The sequence below is a fragment of the Cryptomeria japonica genome, chromosome 11 (genome assembly GCF_030272615.1).
Source record: "Cryptomeria japonica chromosome 11, Sugi_1.0, whole genome shotgun sequence".
NCBI lineage: Eukaryota > Viridiplantae > Streptophyta > Pinopsida > Cupressales > Cupressaceae > Cryptomeria > Cryptomeria japonica.
The window spans coordinates 530,689,997-530,712,589 of NC_081415.1; the positions used below are offsets into that span (position 1 = coordinate 530,689,997).

Consider the following 22,593-nt stretch of genomic DNA (forward strand, 5'->3'; position numbering starts at 1 on the left):
TATCTCCTATCTCCATCTCTATCTATATCTCTACAACTTGACACATCACATTGCATCCTTGGTTGATTTATCATCTCTATTTATTTCCCAACAAGAAAAATTTTCCCAAAATTTTTAATATTTTAAAAAGATTTATTAAAAAAAATTGAATTCTTTCTTTTTTGTTTTTTTTGAAAATTCTTCGCCATCATTCTATTCTTCACAAATATTTTATCAACGTTTCATACAAAATTTTGGAAATTTACTTATCGAGCGAAACCTTGATTTCATCTAACCAAGGATTGCTCACATATGGTCCCCCCAATTCAGAGAGAATTTAATGCCTCAATAAGATGAGAAAGCTGTAATGTGTGCGGCATTCGCAGCTTCTCTCATGGAAATGAATACGCTCATACATGGCACCTTTTCTGCTCAATTCTACTGTCAAAGAAAAATACCCATTTCAACTCTAAATTTGAAGAAGCTCCAAATTAGCAAAGTCAAAATGGAGCCGTTTACTTCACAGCCATCATCTATGTTGTTTGGCATTTCCAGGAAGAGGAGGGCGACGAGATTCGTTTACCGGGCATATGCAGATTCTGAAACACAGGTTTCTAATCAGCAGGTAAAAAACAACGATATATCATTTTCTTTTTGCTATGTTCTGCCGTGTTAAGAAATATAAATGGTTATAAACTTGCAGGAGAGGGTATTGCAAAAAGCAAAGTTAGACCTGCTCAGAGCCGCTCAGAATACACAGCGTGGGTTGCAGGCTTCTGATGATCAACGTGCTTCCATTGAAGAAGCAATGGTATGCCCATGCACATACTTTGTATGGTTTTTATTTTTTTATTTATTTTTAATTTTATTTATTTACCGATTCATTTAGTGAAGTAAAATTTAATCTCAAAATTTTCATTTTAAAAAAAAATACCCTTTCTTTTTGATATATTCGATTTGCAATGTGCATATGAAGTTTCTGCAGGGTCAAAAATTACAAGCTGATGGTAAAGACTAACCAACTTCTCAGAACAATTCTTTATATATGCCTTCCTGCAAATGTTAATTTCATTCAAAATCTTAGGGTATTTCAAGAGATGGGTATGCTGGATAGTGTATTGTATTGCAATTTTTTCTTTTCTTTTTAATGATACACTTTTTACATGAAAACGGTCGGGTGTCAGGGAGTGGTTTGAAATAATGTGATAGAATATGAGGGAATATTGCAGGTTAGTGTGGAGCAATATGATGCTGGTAAACCAATCAATCTGGACCAATTAGACGGAACATGGCTGTTGCAGTACACATCGGCATCAGATGTCCTTGTTCTATTTGAAGCTGCCAGGTCTCCCTTTCTTCAGGTTTGCTCCTCAAAATGCCTAATTAAGTCTCACAATACTTTTATCTTGGTTTTCTTTTGTTTTCCTCTGTTTCTCATGTTTCGTTGTGAAAGTGGTTCCGGAAAAGTGGTTTCAAGCAATGGTTGTTGTTGACTCCTAATTTTACATTAAACGCTAACAGCCTTATGGGAAATTCAGTGATGGGGGACCCTTTATGCAAGATTCACTGAGTAACCTCCGGGTTTGAGAAGTCGGCTGTTCATACGATTGGGGAAGAAAAGGGAAAGAGGAAAACTTAAAAAGCTACACTACTTAGGCGATACGCCAGAATATTTTTAGGACACCAGCAACATATAAAACCCAGATACATACAGTTTTAAAGTTCATTTAACAATATACATGCTCAACATCGTTAGAGAAGAAAATCAAACTAAACTTCATTTAACATAATATGACATTCACCATTCATCCAACAGATAACAAGTCCTAAAACATAGATTAATCTGTAGAGTCTCACAACATATATCATAGAAGTTACTAAATCTGAATACAACACATAAGTCAATTTACTAAGCTTCAAATAAAACAACCACAGAGGCCATAGGCACAAGCTGATATGTCTATCATTTACCTAATTTAATCAATTCTCACGAAAGTCTGAACCCCCTAAAAAGCAAAAAAGAAGGCCTATATAGAGCTCTCGGCTTTCAACAAACAACACAAAAACATAAGAAAAATCCTAACAACCGCTTCTGATCAGCAATCTCCTAGCGTGGCACTCCCTGAGACGCTACCCAATGAAAACAGCCTTTAATGTTGTTATTCCAACCGCATCATGGCGACCCTTGCACCTGCCAAACAAGAAAATCGCGGTGCAAACAACATTCTGGTTTACGAACCATTAAAGAAGACACGCAGCGACTCGAAGGAGACCCTAAGTAGAGCGCAAAAAGAGAACTGAAACATGCAACGCGGGAGCACCAAGTGTCGCTGCCAGCACACGGAAGACGGTGGGGCCAAGAAACATACGCCAAAGAAAAGACCTGCGCCACGCGGCAGCTCTGTGTCCTCTCATTACTGGGCGAGAGAAGCGAGCTGCTTAGAGCAACACCGAGACATCACTTAGCACACGCGCGAGCAATCGGGAGAGCGGGCCAAAAATTAAAGGAAGGGGTCGAAACTTTACTAAAATGCCACACACGAACCACCTTGAAAAAATATTAACATTTCTTGGCGACTTAATGGGAAATTCTGCCTCCGGAATGCTAGGACCCAAAATTGTTGGTTAAGAGACCAAACTTCATGCTTGAACAAGGAAAAGCAGATCAAAGACTTGCTGCAACGAAAACCAAGCATCTTCCGAGGGTAACACCTGAGCTTCCAGATTCTGACAGTTCTGGTCCAAACAGATCACTTCATCAAATGGCAAGCTCGCTGGTTCATCATGGACCATCTTCAGGAGCGCGTAGAGCTGGGCCAAGGGGTGCAAGAGACGCTTAACCTCCTCCGCCGAAATAGGACTGCTAAGGCGCTGTATGAAAGCCCGATCTTGCTGCAATTGCTCGATTTGATTCATAACTTGCTCAATTCCTAGCACGAAGCCATCTGAGGGAAAAGGTGAAGGCAGACCCAGGAACACAAACCTCTCCACATGCCGCTTGATGTCTGGAACCGAAATCCTCAAGGACTCAAGTGCTGCTGATGCTTGCATGGTTGCCGTGTGCTGGTTAATGAAAATGTTGGCCTTCCTGATCAATTGTTTGCAATCTGCCACCCGTTTTGCTTTTAATTCCTCATCTAAAGCAGCATAGAACAGCTGAATCAAGCTTCAACATACAACAGCTGAATCAAACTCTGGGCCACGGGGAGCTTAGGACCAATGAAAAGGGTAATGCTGTCAATAAGAGCGCCCGCTCCGGCAAAGAGAAATTGCGTCTCACCCAAGAACCTTAGCACGGGCTGCAGCGAAGGGCAATACTGCTTAATCTTATCCCAATGGGAAATATATAATTTTTCCAAGACTGGGGATAGATCCGAGGAACTTCCAGAGGGGGAGGAAGATGAGATAAGCATGCGATTTCATCATCCTTCGCTCTTATCTCATTTTGGAGATTTTTGCATCTGTCCTGCTCACGGGACACGATGTTCCAAAGCGAGGATCTTAGTACCTCCATCTTGAAAAGCCTCCTGAAGTTGCGTTGTGCGATCCTGCTCTTGCTGTAATAATCTCTTTATATCCTGGAATTTCTTCTCAGCCTGTTCCAGGTTACTTTGCATCTCGCGCGTTTCTGTTTCAAACTTTGCTCTCCTCAGAAAGCGTGACCTGTGCTTCGCTCGGTTGCTGAGCGTATTTTTCCTTCAGGCGGTCTTCCTCTCGCAGCTGAGTATGAATCTGGGTAGCATCTCTGGAAGCTGCTTTCAGCTGCTGTATCTCTTGCCCCCTCTCCTACAATTCTTTTAGTGCCACATTCCTCGTCGCTTCTTGCCCTTTCAATTGAGAACTCATGTTGTTCAGGGCGGATTGCAACTTCCCTTTTTCAGAATTGGCTTGAGTTAACAAGCCCTGCAAGCAGTTTATCTCATCACTTCTAGCTTTGTCCTCCTTCCTCTGAATATCCAAAGATTCTTTGAGGTGGATGAGCTCTGCTTGCATCTTGTCCAGGTGACAACTCTTCTTGATGAAATCCGAAGACACCGGCTTCGAAGTTTCTTCCATCATTTCTACTTTATCCATAGCCGTGGCGTTTGAGAGATTAACCCCGACAACATGTAGAGTGTAATCATTGGGCTTCATTTGGGCCTCCGGCTTGTTGACCTTTGGGAACATGATTGCAAAGAGGAGATTATTATTTTCCTCGCTAAAATGTGTCTGCACATGTGGCCGGGCTGGCTTAGCACCATCTTTCTCCTTTCTCTTGCGCAATCGGCTAACTCGCGCAGATTTGGAATAGGTATCTTGTTGATAAAAAGTATTCGGGACCGCAATGGCTTGTCCTGCAAACGCTGCACCAGGAGGGATGGCATAAGGGAAATGGGAAACAGGGCCGAAGAAAGTGGTTTGAATGGGCCGTGCCAACGTGGTTGGAGAGAACAACGGTACAAAGGGAGAGGCTCCTGAAAGAGTAGGATCAACGGATGATGTACTGACATTTGGGGGAGGAGTGGACTCTCCAAAACCAAGCCTACGCGAAACAGCGGCTGTAGCAGAAATTTGCGGGAAAAACATTGCAAGAAATACGACATCAGGGTAGGGAGCGAAGAAATGACCTACGATGACGCAACTTGAGGCTCAATTGGCATTCCAGCGGGGCTAAGGTAAGAGCAGTAGGGACTTGAGTAGACATCGACGCAACTTGGGGAGCTGAGGAAACCGCAGATTGAGTAGAGAGGAAGGGAAGAGTAGAGCGTACCTGACCCGTAGAAGCCACCGGTTGCTGAGGGGCTGGAGGAACCACAGGGACTTGAGAAGATGAGCCCTTCTTTGCTGAACCCAAATATTGTTTCTTCCTGGAAGGGGAATCGGGCATCTTCTTCTCAACTGATCTCTTGGCGGATTGGGAACGGGGCCTCCAAATTGAGCTAACGAGAGAAACTGAAATGTCAACTCCGGTACCTTGTTCTTCTATATTTATAATCTCGTCCTCTTGAGGTTGGACCTCCTCGGGGGAGGAGTCATTACGTGAGGATTCGTCACTACGCGAGGACTCGTCACTACGCGAGGACTCGTCACTTGTCTCTTCTTTTGACTTGTTATGATTATGCCATTCTTCCTCAAAACGCTCATCGAAATGGGCGTTCCCCAGATTAGCCCTAGGCTGATTAGTCTCTTGGCGGTAGATCCAGAAATCATTTCTTCTTTTTCGGCCAATGATCATTTTCCATGGTTTGCCACATGTTCCGAGGAATAGGCTTAGCCGGATTGTGCTTTTGAAAGATATGGTAAAAAGCCGACCATGGGGGGTGCTCAAGGACAGGAAAGTCACTAGGACCCACATCAAGTCTTGGATCATTCACCAGCGGGCAGATGCGTCCCTCCCATGAGTTCCGCGACACATGCTTAATAGCATTTTTCCTGTGTTTACTAGACAGATAGCCGTCCGAGTCATAGCTCCATACATCATCCAATGCTACCAAGCCTAGTTGCACTAGCTTGGAGGTCAAGACCCTCTCGACAATGCTTCTTCGCTCAAGGATAATAGGGCCAATAACCTTGTGGTCCTTCGTAATAGATGTATCATGCTTTCCTGACCCTATAGCCTTTTCAACTTCTACTAGTTGCCATGATATCTCGAGAGCCAAGGTTCTCTCAGTAACATAAGTAGGAAGGCGGAAGGGCTCTTCAGAGAAGCCATGCACTCGGACAAAAGAGAAATCCTTACCCAAGAACTAGTAGCAGCGAGGGCGTTCATTACTCATCCAATTTATTTGGATATGAGAAAAACGAGCGAGAGGCTCCTTAGGGATGACACCAAAATCGAGAAGGACGAGAGCTAGGAAACAGTCTGAAAACTGGTATACATCATAAGTGGCTAATAGTACGGGGGTCCAGGCGGACACAGGCATTCTGTTTCCTAACTCATCATGAGTAGCCAATGGCATGAATTGACTAAAGAAAATGACATTTTGGTGTACGAACAAATGAACTAGGAACGAGGCAAACTTGAACCGCCGTGATTGCTCAAATTCGACCAACTGCCTCACCATTTCTTTGGTTATCAACACAGAGAAGTTAAAATGGAATGGCTCCTTTTGCTTCCGGCATTTGAACAAGAAACCCATCATAGAAGCGGTGATCTCTCGATCATTGTCATGACCGCACAAGAACGCAATGGTAGAGGCGATATCTTTGAGATCATCTTGCCTTAAATCACTATAGGGGATAGGGAGCTTTGGAGGCTCCACTACCGAACTCCGGTTCAGATTAGATTGACAAAATGGGACAATGTCTCGCCTAGAGTGCCAATAGTCTTCCATAGCGTATTTATCAAACACCTCTACGCTGTCAATTTTGGGACAACATAGCATGTCCCGAATAGCTTCTGGGGTTATGACGACCCGCATAGAGGAGCCCTGTATCGAAAGAGAGTCTGGCATGAATCTTCTTGCGCATGCAGCCACAAATTCTGGACAATGTGGAACCATAGGGACCACGAATTGAGGAGTGCCGGAATTCCAGAGTTTGAACGCCGTAGATTGCAGCTCGTTTTTGTGATTTAGCATTCTTCCGAACGCAACCTCCTTGAGAGCTCTTGGCTGTTTGTGTAGTTCGGGATCAACGACCTCTTCTAAGAATCAATCACCATCATGGAGTCACGGGTGACTGTCTTTGATTTGGGTTTGGTTCTGGGATATTCTGGCTTGGGGGGCATGGCGTGGGACGAGTATGAAATTTCCCCTGTATATGTCCACCCACATTTCACCCTGGGAAAGACTTGAGGCTATGGTATCCATCTCCATTCTTGCAGGCGAGCTTTTCTGACACTATAACTTTTGGCACTGGGAATGCAAATTGCAAATATGACATGCACTTTTGAAGCTCTCTTCCTTAAATGTATTGCATGCCTAGATTTGTGCGCGAAAAGGAAGCATTCATGATAGGCATCTCCCGGCATGTATGCCACTTCATTTTCTAGGGAACATTAATGCTAAGATGGGAAGAAGCGCTGCCACTTGCGTTTTTGAAAAGACGTTAGCCCACTACGTCGTCATTCCAATCCACTAGAGATGATTTGCCTGTTTGGACGGATCTCCTTATTTAAGAGAAAATACACAGCCAGCAATGCTCGCACGAGCCAAAACAGACCTGTGGACTACTGGGTTAAGGCACGACGTACTCAAAAAATACGCGTGGCGTCTGAGTATACTGTTTTTCTTTTCGAGGCTCTAGATAGGACATACGCAACCTTCAGGCTCGATTCCATTCACTTGTGCGAGTAATGAGAAAGGACAGCCACATCGGAGATCGAGGGTGTTGGCTCTTAATTTGATTTTATTACTCAGAGCTGGAATTCAGCTATAAATATGTCTTTTCAGACATTCCTTTGCACAGAAGTTAGCTCAACAACTGAGTTTCTTGAGTTATGGATACTCCCGTCAGGCTTACCAGCAACAAGGCACAAGTCGCTTTTCTTGGCAACATTTCGGATCAGAGGTTGCAAGGAATGACGTGGCGGAGAAATCTGTTGATCACTGCTGCAATTAAATGGGTGCTTGGGGAAGATTTTACTGACGACGTTGACAGATATCGTGTCAACACTGATATTTGCTCCCACTTTGTGGCTTCATTGCTGGATACTGGGACAGGCGACTACCTAACGATGGAGCTGACCAAGACGCTCTTCCCATTAGAGTATCTGGGCGGCCTTAAGAATGTTGCGGAATACTTCGTCCCTTTTAGAGGTTTGCCCTTGGCCTCGGACTTGCAGCGTTTCATCACCCTCAAAGAGGAGGTGACTTAGTATCCGCTTATAGGCGGATTAAAGAGTATGTCATTGTCCACTCATCGCCTACGCGTAGAGCGTGCTACGGAGTTCCTCCTTAGAGTCCATCTAATAGTGCCCACTCTGGCTGGCACAACATGGTATACCGAGTTCCTCGACTACATCTTCCTGCGGATCCTAACAATGCATATTCTTCCGAACCTGGTGCTTGTGTCGATATCACAGGAATCTGACAGTGACTCCGGCCACGAGTGGATGGGAGATGATGATGAAGATGACTCAGAATTTCTCATGGACGAGGATGAGGACGAGGAAGACAACTAAACGACTGCCACCTTGCTACTAAGATTTGCCACCCTGCTACTAAGAATCTATAGGCTGCAAGCCTATTTATGCATTGTATAAAGATACTGATATAATATAATGAATCATTTGCTTGTTTACGGCGTATCTTATGATTTACTTCTTTTCCTTACAATGCATGAAGAAACATAATTAAATAAATAAGGCACACTAGAATACATTATTTACATTGGGGGCACTAAGCTTTAATAGAAAGGTTTAAGATGAAACCCGTTAACCGGGATTTCGAGAGATTCCCCTTGCATATTCTCGAGGTCGAATGCAGTAAACCCCTTACAATTCGTGATGCGGAAGGGTCCCTCCCATAAACCATCAAACTTAGCGTGCCGACCTAGCCTGGCCGCCCTCTCATTATATTTTAAAACAAGATCGCCCGGTTTGAGCTCTGGGTTAGAACTCTTCTTGTTATCAAACTACCTCTTGACGGTTTGTTGGCGGTTTTGAAGAGACTCGAACGCCGCTTCCCTTGCTTCTTCTAGCTCCATAAGCTCTGCCAACCTTACCTCCATGGGCTCAATTTCGGCCACCTCAATGGACTTGAGGAGCTGCAAAGCGGGGATCTCCAAAGAGACGAGGAATAAGGCGTCTTTGCCGTAGACCAGCTTGTATGGAGAGTTCTTTAAAATCTACGTAGGCGTGATCCGGTTCGCCCATAATGCGCTTCTCAAGTGGTGATGCCACTCCCTTTTGTGTTCAAACCCCATTCGTTTAATGAGTCTTATAAGGTTCTTATTGGTAGATTCAGCTAGGCCATTTCCTTGAGGGTAATAATTCGAGGAAGTCTTTAGATATATGCCCCGGCGGAGAGCAAATTGAGTTACACGGGAGCCCGTGAATGCGCGTGCATTATCCGATATTATTGTCTTTGGCGGACCATACTGGCATACTAGCTCCTCCAAAAATGCTAGTATTTCTGTTTCTGATGAATTCCTTAGGTGTACAACCTCAGACCATTTCGTGAAGTAGTCAGTGGCAGTAAGGATCTACTTGTATCCGACTGAGCTAGGCGGATTAATCATCCCTATGATATTCAGACCCCATTGAGCAAAGGGTTCTTCCACCATTATTGGCTTGAGTGGCATTGCTGCCTTCTTGCGCCTACCACTGTAGTATTGACACTCCTTGCATTCTCTTACTGGAGCATGTGTGTCTTTAAACATCGAGGACCAGAAATACCCAACACGGGTAATCTTGATGATGGTGGTTTGCACTGAATAATGACCTCCTGAAAGGCTATGATGGAATTCGTTTAAGATTTTACGGGCTTGGTCGTGGTCTATGCAATGGAGTAGAATCCCGTCAAAATTCCTTTTAAAAAGCACTCCTTCAACAAGGCAGAAACTGCTATTCTGCATTCTGTAGAATCTCCTCTTTTCAGGAGAGATGTCAGTTGGGAAGATTCCAGTCTCCATGAAGTATCTTCGGCTCTCGATCCAACTTGCTTCCGTTCGCTCAGAGGCGAACATTGCAACCTCCTCCGTAGTAGTCTCGGCTTCTCGAGGGTCAGACTCTTGGGCTATATATTCGCAAAGGCCTTTTCCGCGGATTACCTTAGTGGGCTTGACATCAATGTCATATTCTAAGATCTTGGTAATCCAGTTTGCCCTTTTCTCTGTAATGTCACCCTCCATTATATATTCCCTGACTGAAGGATGAGCGACATACACAGTAGTCTTATTGCAGGCAATGAAATGCCTGAACTTTTTGAGGCCTTTGACAATGGCCAATGCTTGTTTTTCAACAAAGTTGTATTTAGCCTCATACTCCTTTAGAGTTTTTGAATGAAAGGCTATGGGATGCTCACCCTTTTTGTCTGCATCTTTCTAGGTTAGTACCACGACAATGCTATAATTGCTAGAGAAAACATACATTATGAAATCCCTAGACATATTAGGGTTTGAGAGTACTGGAGCAGAAGAGATGGCATCTTTGATTTTCTCAAATGCCTCTTTTGCTTCAGGGTTCCATTTAAATGTATTTACCTTTTAAGCATTAGCGTGATAGGCTTCACCATTCCAGCAAAGTCTGAGATGAAACGACTAACAAAGTTGACCTTGCCTAGGAAGGACTGAACGCCCTTCTTGTTGACGGGAAGAGGAAGCTCTTTTATTGCCTTCACTCGATTTGGGTCGATGGAGACTCCTCCTTTTTGTCCCAAAAATTTCCCTTGCATGACCCCAAAGATGCATTTCTTTGGGTTTAATGAAATGCCGAATTCCAAACACTTATGGAAAACTAGCTCAAGATGATCGAAATGATCTTCTTTATGCTTTGAAAACACCGTCAAGTCATCCAAGTAGATGAGGATGATTTTGTTAATCAACTCCTTAAAAGCTAGATCCATAGCCCTCTGAAAAGTGGCACTTGCGTTTGACAATCCAAACGGCATTTTCTAGTAAGCAAATGTTCCCCATTTGGTTGTGAAGGTTGTCTTATGTTGGTCTTCTGGCTTTACCAACACTTGGTTATAACCCGAGAATCCATCCAGCATTGAAAACATCTCTGACTCCATCATAGTGCTCAACAATTGTTCCATTGGTGGCAAAGGGTAATGGTCTTTTAGAGAGGCTTGGTTCAAGTCATGAAAGTCCACACAGAGTTGGATATCCACATTCTTCTTTTTGACTGGTACCAAATTTGATACCCATGTACTATGCTTGATGGGGTAGACAATCTTGGACTCTATCAATTTCTTCAGTTCTTGCGCCATGAGAACCTCAATCTTTGGATTGACAGGTCTTTGCTTCTGTTGAACCGGCTTGGCCCCATCGGCAAGCTCAATGGTGTGCTGAATGATGCTAGATTTGTAACCTTTCAAATCTTCATATGACCATGCTAGCACGCCCACGTATTCATCACAATATCGAGCCAACCTTTCTCGGTCTTCTGGGGGAACTTCCTTTCCGACCCTAAGTGTTCTCCCATTCCCTACTGACATTTCCTCGTAGTCACCTTTATTGGCCGTGAATTTTCACTTGTCATTTTTAGCATCATCATGGTCAAATAAATTCTCTAGGGTGATCAATCCATTTGGGAGCTTTTTGGATTTCAATTGAATGATTTGATCCTCGTAAGCCTCCTTTACTTTAGACTGCATTTGATCAGCAAACTCTCCGGAGTTTTGAATGAACAGAGCAATTTGCTCATCACTCTCAAAAACTTGCCAGTGGGTGTCATTGTCTGCAATAGTTGGTCGAACGATCACACAGACTGCCTGAGTGTTGGCGAGCAAATCCACAGCTAGGTTGAATTGCGACCCAATAGTGGCCATCCGATCAACGGATGCATTTGTCTTTCGAGGAATCCTCTGGATGTTGAAAGCATCAAAGCTTTCAATCAAATCCCATGTCCTATGACGGTAGGACCTCATGCGGACGTGCTTGGCACTTGAGATTCCTCGGACCTGGTGCAATATCAGCTCAGAATCACCCAAAACTTTCAGCTGTTTTATTCCCATTCTTTCTGCTAAACTTAGGCCTTGGATCAGCCCTTCATATTCCGCTTCATTGTTGGAGCAAGAAAACTGCAGGCGGAAAGATCTCAGTATTTGTTCACCGGAAGGTGAAGTAAGGCAAATTCCAGTGCTTGAACCTACCTTGCATCTTGCACCATCAAAGTGCAAGGTCCAGAGCATAGAAGACAGCTTTTCCTTGGTTAGTGGACCCTTAATTAGTTTTGGGATAATCTGATCCTCATCAAAAATACAATAGGTACCAAGACTTGTGGCATGGTAATTGGAATATGGATCAGAATTTATGAGTTCGTTGAGAAAAACTTCTTGCTTTGGTGTAATATCTCCGATCACCTCTTCATCCTCTAGAAGTTCTACCGTTTTTCTCTCCTCATTAGAGCTGGAGGTATGAGTAGGCTCAAAATTGAGCATAGCTTGATCAGCTACATGCTCGGTGTGTAGGGGTTCTGAAAGAATTTTGAGCTTAGCACCATGTTGGGTCTGGAGGATGAGGTGGGACCAATCTAAAGATAGGTAAGCTCCTATCTTGGCGGTAAAGTCTCGGGAGAGGTAGAGGCCGAAAACAGTGGGATGTCAATAACTACTACTTCTTGGGACACGGTGACACTAGGACACGCGAACAATGTTAGCAGAAGGCTTTTAATAAGACCCACAGTCTGGACTTTATTTCCATCTAATTGCATAACACCCCTACTTAGAGGCTCGTATTTGATGTTCAAAACCTCAACAATTTGCTTAGGCATGACGATAGTGCTAGCACCAAAATCTATCATAGAATTATGTAATAGCTTGTCTCCTAGTATGAGGGTCAAATTGAAAGGGTTTGGTTTAGGCTTAACTTCCACTTGGGATCTAGGTGGTGTGGCCTCATTTGTCAACACTACCGGCGAGCGTGATGGTGTTGCGGGGGTCGCAAATCTTTCTTCATTAGCTTGCGAAGAACTGGAAACATTCCTGTCAGCAGGTCTCTCCATCTCTAACAGAGCTTCTTTTAACCGATTCTTCTGCTTTGGGATGCTAAGGAGATCCCATAAGGAGATGTTAGCCGGGGCTTTCTTTAGCTGCTCCACCACGTCCAATACTGATGGCACTAATGTTTTTACTTCTCTCGGCTTATATGGAATAAACTCCTTTCTCGGATATGTGGTCGCAACCCTGGGTTGTTCAGGAACTTTATCTGAGATGAACCTCCCTTGCGTGCCTACATTCTCTCCCGTAAAACGTCTTTTTGACCGGAGGTTGTAATCTGACTGCACTTGAGGAGCTCCCGAGCTTGATGCAATTGCATCGTTTGTGAGTACGACATCCTCATCCTCCATCCAAGAGAATAAAGCATGGTCTGAAGCTATCTCCACTTCCCGCTCTATTGACATACCTTGCATCTATGCGATGAGAGCCGCATTGTCCATGCCAGGGGAAGCATAAACCGAATCATCTGTGGCAACACTTTGACTTCGTTGATCCGCAATTTTTTGTTGCAAATTGCCTTTCGGGTAGTTTCTTGGGGTGTGGGCATTGTTACATGGGAAACACCAAGAATTGGTGTCATCCGCTAGATTATTCTGTCCTACGATCAACTCTTTATTGGTGTTGGGATAGACAATTTTCAAAGGATTGGGCACTGCAACTATTTGGCCATTCGACTGACTTGAGGAAGCTCAGTTATTCACATATTGGTTTTGCTGATATGTGGGTCTATTCCCTTGGAGATTTTGTTGGAAGGGAGGTCTAGCAGGGGGATTTGGGATCTTTTTAAATTAATGATTTCATTTGAGAAAGATCTCAACAAATTTTTCATATCATTGACTTCCGTAGCCAGAGATGAGGGGGAAGACGTGCTTGTTTGTTGGGATCCGGGATACACATACATAGATTGGGGTGCAGATGTGCTAGGCACGGCTAGCTCAAGAACTTGATTTGATAACTCAGGGAAGACTGGCATGAGCGGTCGTGGTGTAAGCTTTCTAGCGTCGATTAAATTGTTTTCTGCTTGGACCGCCAAGTCATATGCATCTGGGAGAGTATTTCCTCCGAGAGATTGAATCATCACAAATATATCTGAATTGAAGGCTTTCAGATAAAAAACAAACGCCATATCTGTGGGAGGACGAGCGGACAATGGTATCCTCTGCCAGGTCCTCTGAAATCTCATATTGAATTTTGTCACCGCTTCCTGAGGAGCCCTTTTGATGGTAATCAATTGCTGCATTAGAGATGATCTATCAGCCTTGTCGGAAAATCTCTCAAAGAAGCGGTCACCCAGCTGGTCACAATCGGTTATAGAGTTTGGACCAAGAGATCTGTACCAATCTAAAGCTCTTCTTTTGAATGAAGTTGCAAGCAGTCTCAGAGCTACGTTTTTCTCTGTAATGTTATGGACGGTGCAGACATCGGCCACATCTTGTAGGTGTTCCCCCGGTGTCTTGGAACATTCTCCGGTGAATTTAAGGACAACTTTTACCGTGGAGGTAGGAATTGGAGGGATGAGAGGGCTACCGCTATTCCAAGTCACGAAGTTTCTAGGAGGAACTTGAGTCATTAGTACAGGAACAGGTACCGTAGGGATAATAGGTGGATTATGAGAAGAAGTAGTTGTGGGCAAATGAACGCTTACCAGGGGTGGGAGAAGCAAACTGGGATTTAAAGTTGTTTGACTCCTGGTAACAGGTCTATGGCTCATAAACTTGCTTAGGCTTGTTCAAAATTTGGGTCCCACTGGGCGTGCCAGAAAAAAGAACTATTGACTCCTAATTTTACATTAAACGCTAACAGCCTTATGGGAAATTCAGTGATGGGGGACCCTTTACGCGAGATTCACTGAGTAACCTTCAGGTTTGAGAAGTCGGCTCTTCATACGATTGGGGGAGAAAAGGGGAAGAAGAAAACTTAAAAAGCTACACTACTTAGGCGATATGCTAGAATATTTTTAGGACACCAGCAACATATAAAACCTAGATACATACAGTTTAAAAGTTTATTCAACAATCTACATGCTCAACATCGTTAGAGAAGAAGATCAAACTAAACTTCATTCAACATAATATGACATTCACCATTCATCCAACAGATAACAAGTCCTAAAACATAGTTTAATCTGTAGAATCTCACAACATATATCATAGAAGTTATTGAATCTAAATACAACACATAAGTCAATTTGCTAAGCTTCAAATAAAACAACCACAGAGGCCATAGGCACAATCTGATATGTCTATCATTCACCTAATTTAATTAACATAAAGGCTTTTCAATGAGCCAAAGTCTAATCAATTCTCACGAAAGTCTGAACCCCCTAAAAGGCAGAAAAGAAGGCCTATATAGAGCCCTCAACCTCCAACAAACAACACAAAAGCATCAGAAAAATCCTAGCAACCGCTTCTGATTAGGAGTCTCCCAGCGTGGCACTCCCTAAGACGCTACCCAGCGAAAACGGCCTTTAATGTTGTTACTCCAATCGCATCATGGTGACCCCTACACCTGCCAAACAAGAAAATCGTGGTGCAAACAACATTCTAGTTTACGAACCATCAAAGAAGACACGCGATGACTCGGGGGAGACCCGAAGTCAAGCGCAAAAAGAGAACCGGAACATGCAACGCGGGAGCACCAAGTGTCGCTGCTAGCACACAGAAGACGGTGGGGCCAGGAAACATGCGCCGAAGAAAAGACTTGCGCCACGCGGCAGCTCTGCGTCCTCTCATTACCAGGCGAGAGAAGCGAGCCGCTTAGAGCAACGCCGAGATACCACTTGGCACACGCGGGAGCGATCGGGAGAGTGGGCCAAAAATTAAAGCAAGGGGTCGAAACTTTACCAAAATGCCGCAGACGAACCACCCCGAAAGAATATTAACAGTTGCCATCACATTTTAGTGTTTAGCGGTCCAGCTGCTGGATAGGGGCTAGTTATTATAGAACTATTGGGACCTGTTGTGAACATTTCACACATCGCCCCATTAAAATGGGGACCACCTCTTTTTTTTGCTTTTGTTTTGCCTGTTCTTCTCTCTGCTTTTAGGGTTTTGAGTGAGTGAGTTGTCTGGGCTAAGGCTAAGCCTTAGAGGTTTCTTTTGGATATTTTTTCTAAGCCGAATCCAGTCTAATTTTGAAAGTTATTACGCATCCTCCTGAAGATTGAGATTTTTGAAATAAGATGAGTCTGTCACGAAGTCAAATATATCTCAGGTTAGGTCTAGTCAGAGTTTTTTTGAGGGAAAATTCAAATTTTGTCTAAGTGTTAGCGTTTTGAAGATGAAATTGTACATTTTTGCCTAGGTAAATTTTGATCAAATTTTGGAGGCAAGATGATGCCTGAAACACAAAAAGTGCTCCCGTCCCTCACTGAAGGACCATGCCACTTTTTTCAAGATAACTGATTCCTGGCCTTGAAGATGACCTAATTATGCCTTGTGAAATGATTGGAGACCTAAATTTTGAATATTTTAGCCAGAAAGGACAAAAGTGCTCCCGTCCCTCTCCAAGGGACCAGAGCACCAATGTTATTTTATGCATATTTGTCACTGACTTTTCTATTTTGTTTTGTGCAGGGTCTTCCGGAATGACAATTGGACATGACTTGATACTTTTGAAGATTTTGAAGGCACAAAATTGGTGAATTTTGAAGATAGAAGGAAAAGTGCTCCCGTCCCTCACTGAAGGACCGTGCCACTTTTTTCAAATTTGCACTATCTTTGCAAGGTTAAGGTGATTTTATGATTTGAAGACGTTAAGGGAAGCATGTTTTGTTCGTTGAATATAATTTAAGCGGATCCCAAAAGAGTAAATCAACCCAAATGACAAAAAGTGCTCCCGTCCCTCACTGAAGGACCGTGCCACTTTTTCAAGTTTCTCCTATTTGTTTGATATTTTATGGCAAAACTTGACTTGGATGGGAAGGACGAAGGATGTTTTATGCCTTGGACGCAATTGAGAGATTTAAAGAACAAAAGGGTACGCCAAGATGAGAAAAGTGCTCCCGTCCCTCACTGAAGGACCATCCCACTTTTTCAAAAGTGCTCCCGTCCCTCACCGAAGGACCATCCCACTTTTTCTAAAAATATAGATTTCTGGCAAAGGCAAGGCAAGTTGCGTGATTGAAATGAATGAAGGAGGGCAAGATTCATCCATTGAAGATAATTTGGAAGACTAGCAAAGGACGAATTGGCTTGTAATTGCAAAAGTGCTCTCGTCCCTCACTGAAGGACCGTCCCACTTTTTCAAAAGTGCTCTCGTCCCTCACCAAAGGACCAGAGCACTTAACATGTTATCTTGCCTTTCTCACCAATTTTGGACGAATTGAGACCAAGGCACAAGTTTGAAAAAGTGTTTAAAATGCCTTGAAGTTGAATTGAGATGCGAGAGCTGCAAATTTTGACGACAACTGGCAAAAGTGCTCCTGTCCCTCACTGAAGGACTGTGCCACCTTTTTCCAAATATGACCATTTACCTTGCATTTTGAAATGATATTTTTATTACCAAGGCTCAAGATGGTGTGAAATGTGATATTCTACGCCTTGAGGGTAAATTGAAGATTAACATGATCAAGAATTCATGCAATGGACTCAAAAGTGCTCCCGTCCCTCACTGAAGGACCGTCCCACTTTTTTTTTAAAGCAACAAATTCCCTCCGAGATTATGCTAAGGCAACGTTGTATGAGATGGGAAGAATCTTCTAAGGCGTGGTGAACAAAGGTTTGACTTCAAAGTTGAGAATCCTAGCCTAAAAATGAAAAGTGCTCCCGTCCCTCGCTGAAGGACCGTGCCACTTTTTCAAAAGTGCTCCCGTCCCTCACCAAAGGACCAGAGCGCTTAACATGTGCATTCTTTATTTTGCAATGTCCCAACGTTAACATCCTCCAAATCGCATGAAGTGCCAAAATCATCAACTTCGAAATATTTGAAGAAAGAATTAATTAAATTGGCATTTAATAAAAGCGCATAGCATTTAATAATTAATTTTAAGCCTTGGAAGATCAATTTTTTTTTATTATTAAGGCATTTAAAATTAATTTTTATTAAATTAAAATTAAAAAAGGGAGCGCTTGAGGTATCATTTTTATTATTTTATTAAGTCGGCCTTTTCCTTTTTAATTTTATTTATTTTTTTGGGCCTATTTTCATCAAGTCGGCCTATGGGGAGGTGAAATGGTGAGCGCTCTATATATTTGGGGCATGTTTTCATTATTCAAATCATTCACTCATTGTTTCAAGTGCGATTTGGAGAAGCAAAGAAGAAGTGCGAAAGCTGGCCTATTTGGAGCGAATTTTCCTCAAGTGTGAAGACTAAAGGTGGTGGAGTTGATGCTTGTGAAGACTAAAGGAGGCGCATTTTGCTAAAGGAAGGACTTCAATCTACATTTCGCCTAGCCAAAATTCACCTTATTTTTGCATCTTTTTTTAGAATTAATTCTCAAGTGGAGGTATGGCGAGATCATCCTAGTCCCAATGTCGAAATTTTGAATTTTGAACTTCAAGTTTTGAAAATTGCGTAGTTAATTAGGAAATGATAACTCAAGATTTATCATGAAGTTTCCTAATTAAAATCTTGAATCTTCCTTTCTACTCTATATTTCTACGTTGCAAGACATATTACTCATTATGAAATGTTGTGTAGGTGTCAAGATGGCGACCCCAAAGGCAGGAGCCTCCACTAGTCGCCCAACTCTCATGAAGGAAGATCAAAGGAGTGAAGAATTGGAGACTAAAATCGTGTCAAAGTGGAGCAACATTGGAGATACCAACCTGGGAAACTTCAGTGTCAAGAAGTTTCGGGAGGTCCCTTACATTGGCAAGCCATCACTCGTCGCAACGAGAATAATTGAAAGTGGCATCATCAAGGCGGCCGGTTTTCCTCCAACAGTCCAGTGCCATGAGCTGATGATCGAGTGTGCTCGCCATTATGACCCACAATCAAGATCAATCGTGTCCAAGGAAGGGAACACTTTGGCTTACCTTTCAGAGGAGGCTATAAGTGAGGCTCTCCATCTTCCAGAGCATAAAGATATGATTTACAAGAGCCTAGAAGGAGCCAGGTCCATGTATGAAGATGATCTAGACTCTTGCTTAAACATCATCAATAAGAGTTGGTTACTCAAAAGTCGTCCTCGCCTGAGCAAGATTCCCAACACACCACATAGGATCGACTTCCAGGAGGAGTACAGGGATTTGATAACTTTGCTCAATCGAGTTACAGGGGCTCCTCAGGCCTTCTATTTTGACAAGTGGATGTTCTACTTCATCCAAGTGATAGTTCAAGGAAAAGGAACGATTCATTGGGCTAGAATTATTAGCCATTGCTTGGACGTGCAGTTAAGGAGACTGAACGCTACCAAGTCCTTCCACATGAGTTCATACATCATATATGCCTTGATCAGGAGTTTTGAATATGCAGGACTACCTCACAGAGGAGTGATTGGGAGAGGACTTGGGGAAGTCAGAGTTTGTGAGTCTTATGTTCATTTGCATCATCCACCAGGAAGTGACTACAAGTTAGTCAATGATACCTTCACGATGAACATCACCAGGATATTGCAAGGTGGGATTCACAATCGGCTATCTCAAGATGCACAAGAACTTATAAAGAGGTACGGTGCTTGGTTCATCCAGTTTCAAAAGTTTACATATATCAGAGTCCATGGATGTCCTTCACCTCCCTACATGTTGCCGAGGTATCCGACAAACAAGATAGTGCTACTTGAGGTGGCTAGGCAGTTGGCAGACTATGCGAAGACATTTAGACATAGGCATAGAAATGGAGCTCCCGTGCCCATCATATTGGGGAATTCAGTTGAGGTATGTCCTAATGCTCTAGCCTTGGATGATGCAGAGAGGGAGTTGGCCTCATATTCATTCGCATTCTTTGCCTCAAGGGAAAATTTTGATCCTTATGGGTATATAGAAGAGGCATATGGTAGGAAGTACAAGCACGAATTTCAGGTAGAAGACTTTTGGATGAGTCTCTCAAGTGATTTAGAAGTGAAAAGAAAAATGCATTCCAGATTACCTTTAGATTTCATCAGGAAATGCAAAGTTTACAGAGTGGCCGATCAAGCTCAGGACAGTGGTAGACATATCCAGTCATCCTATGACAGGGAAGACAAAGCAATAAAGATAGATTGGAATGAACCTGAGATTACAGACCTGAGAGCTTTGATGGCTCCAATTCTGTCATGTACTCGCAGATGGGTGGATGTACAACATCAAAAGTTAAGAGAGCAGAACATACCAATGACCTACACTTTGGAGGAAAGACCAGAAGAAGGAGGAGCAAGCGCAAGTGAAGACAATTCTCATCCTAGAGGCGCAAAGGGGAAAGAAAGACCTGAGAAAAGGGAACCCTCCAAGAAGAAGCAAGAGGCTAATCGCGATCGCTCATCAGGTACATCATCTCGACATGAGAAAAGGACAAGTCAAGTTGAAGGACAAGAGATGAAGATGCCTGAGGTGCATGAGTCTATGGAGTCAATAGTACAAAATGATAGACCTGAAAAAGGGAAGGCACCCCAGCATTCATCAAGTCGATCTCCCCAAGTCAGTGAGTTACATGAAGACAAGAATGATGATGAAGTGACATCTCCTCTCCGAGAAGGAGAACCATTGCCTAAAGAGATACAAGTTAGAGAGACAAGATCTGCCATTCCAGATTGGTTGAAGGAGAGACTAACAAGGGTGATCGTGATCGAAGATGAAGATAATGTGATTGACTTAGAGAGCCTTGTAGGAAATTCTCAGGAAGTAACAGAGAAGAAGAAGGCCACCAAGATGTCCAAGATGATCAGAGATGAGACAGGATCCAGGAAGTTGCAGATAGCTACACCAGCAGCGGACAAGTATGAAGGTGAAATCCTTGCAGAGGAGTATGATGTAGAAACATTTGAACTTGGTCCACTCACTGCTGAGCAGGCACTGGATGAGGCAACCGATTCATTTGAGGCACTTAAAGACAAGCTTAGAGAAGAAATGGAAAATAATAGAAAGCTTGAAAGAGAGGTCAGTGCTTGGAGAGGCTACTTTAGCCATCTCAATCAGCCCTTGGGACGTCAGGATCCAGCAGTGTCTCTTGTGCAAGCACTTCCCCTTGAATCAGTTGACGAGGCAGAGAGAGTCAAGAGCTTGGTTCAGCTTATGAGCTCTTGGATTGACAAATCCCACACAGTTGCCGTTGAATTTGCAACAAGAATGATGCAGACAATCCACCGAGCTATCCAGGTCCTTGAGACCATCCACAACCTAATGATAACAGTAGCCGCCTTTGCCCACACGAGAGATGTTATCATTCCTGTTCTACAAGTAATCAGGCAAACACCAAGGAAGATCCTAGCACAAGAAAAGATAATGGATGGAGGAGCTCATAATTTACTCCAGTGGTCAACTCTACTTCAGATGAAGGAGGTTCTTTTCGAAGACATCAGCACCAAATGTAATCAAGTTGAAGAGGTCATCCATCCAATTCAGGACAAGGTGTTTGAGGTGTTATGTACTATCCTTGGCAGGAGGATCGAAGTTGAGACAGATGTGGATCTTCAAGAGTTGGAAGAAAGAGTCAAGGTCATCTTTTGCAAAGATGAGAATGTCATCACAGATGGGCAACGGGATCAAATGTTCACTACTATGCTCCTGATTGAGAAGATCAAGGAACTTGAACCTGGATGGGATGCGGCTCTTCTCAAGGCCTTTGATCAGGTTATCCACTTGGAGGAACGAATGAGGAGTCTTCCTGAGATTCCTATTGCTGAGATTGAAGGAATTGTGTCTAGATTCATTGCATATGCTAAGAAAGAGCATTGGAAAGGGAATAAGGTTCTAGAAGAGAGGTTGTTGTAGATGATGTGGCACCTTAATTATCATTGGTCTATGTTTCCTAGATTTTTGTGCCAATTAATATTTGGCTATGCATTTAATATTGTTCAATAAAGGGGGAACTTTTGTAATAAACCCTAATTAGGGTTTAGGTGTCAAAATTTCAGCCATTGATCTTCTTTTGATCTAGGCCGTCCATTGTAATTAAGGATGCTATATATACCCTCACTCATTTTCATTTTGTAATTAGAAATAGATATTAGAGTGGATAGTTAGAAGTTAGAAGGTTAGAGCTTTTGGAGAGAAGAAAGTTATTTTGTAGCAAGATTGAGCATTGAAGAAAGAATTTCAAGCAATTGTTGTCTATTTTGGCTTTGAGATCAATAAAATATTGATGTTATGGTGTTTTATTGCAATTCTTGTGCCTATTTTCATGGTTGTTTACTTTCTTGAATCATTCTCGGTCGAAGTGGTATTAGAGTTTGAAGGACTAAGTGTTGGGCTTGATCTTGGTGAGATTCACGTTCCAAACCACTAGCTTCTTACTAATTGTAAGTACGCCTTGTGTGGTCAACTGGAGATATTTGGATTGCTTGAACCTTCAATCATTATTGAACTATTGATATGTATCTTTATGATAGTATCTATAATTCTTGATGATTTGAAAATCATTAAACACCTTAGAAGATCGCATCAATTTCAGTTGAGTTGTTATCCCTTGGCAATACTGAAATTGGTAGAATCTTACCAAGTCTAGCCTACATTGAGTCACTCTTAGGATTAGATTAGAATTCATCTCTTGCAAACCCTACCTTTTGATCTTTTGAGAACTTGTTAGTTTTAGGAAATTCTGTTCCTACAATTCGGAAACGTAAGGCCCCTTGATGAAACAGCATTCACAACGACCACTGGTGCTTATCCACACGTAGAGACCCTACATCGAAGAACCTTGGAGTCATCCTGATTGATCCTTTTTTGCGACATCTTCAGCAATCAGAGGCTTTATTCAAGAGAGGATAAGGTACCCTTGTGTATTTTATTCTGTGTTTGATTGTGTACAAAATACACGTCAACAGGACCCCATTTTGTTGTGTTTCATTTTGCTTCATTTTGCCTCTGTGGTGTTTTTGACTCTTTCTCACCCCACCATTCATAACCAATCTAAAAAAACTCCAGTTGGGTCCTCTATTTTTGAGTAATTGTG

General features: G+C 42.8%; 1 protein-coding gene across 4 annotated transcripts in view; it reads left to right on the forward strand.

Moving 5' to 3' along the window:
* The first annotated feature begins 221 nt into the window (after positions 1–221).
* The window catches only part of LOC131066460 (probable plastid-lipid-associated protein 10, chloroplastic), a 97,930-nt gene continuing 75,558 nt past the window's right edge, over positions 222–22,593 (forward strand). Inside the window, exons 1-3 of one of the 4 annotated variants that reach the window (XM_058001213.2) lie at positions 222–604; positions 683–790; positions 1,209–1,340. In XM_058001213.2, coding sequence (XP_057857196.2) covers positions 347–604; positions 683–790; positions 1,209–1,340 — 498 coding nt within the window. In that variant the 5' untranslated portion in view covers positions 222–346. The remainder of the gene's footprint in view (positions 605–682; positions 791–1,208; positions 1,341–22,593) is intronic. The other 3 variants (XM_058001214.2, XM_058001216.2, XM_058001215.2) reach the window with 3 other exon arrangements.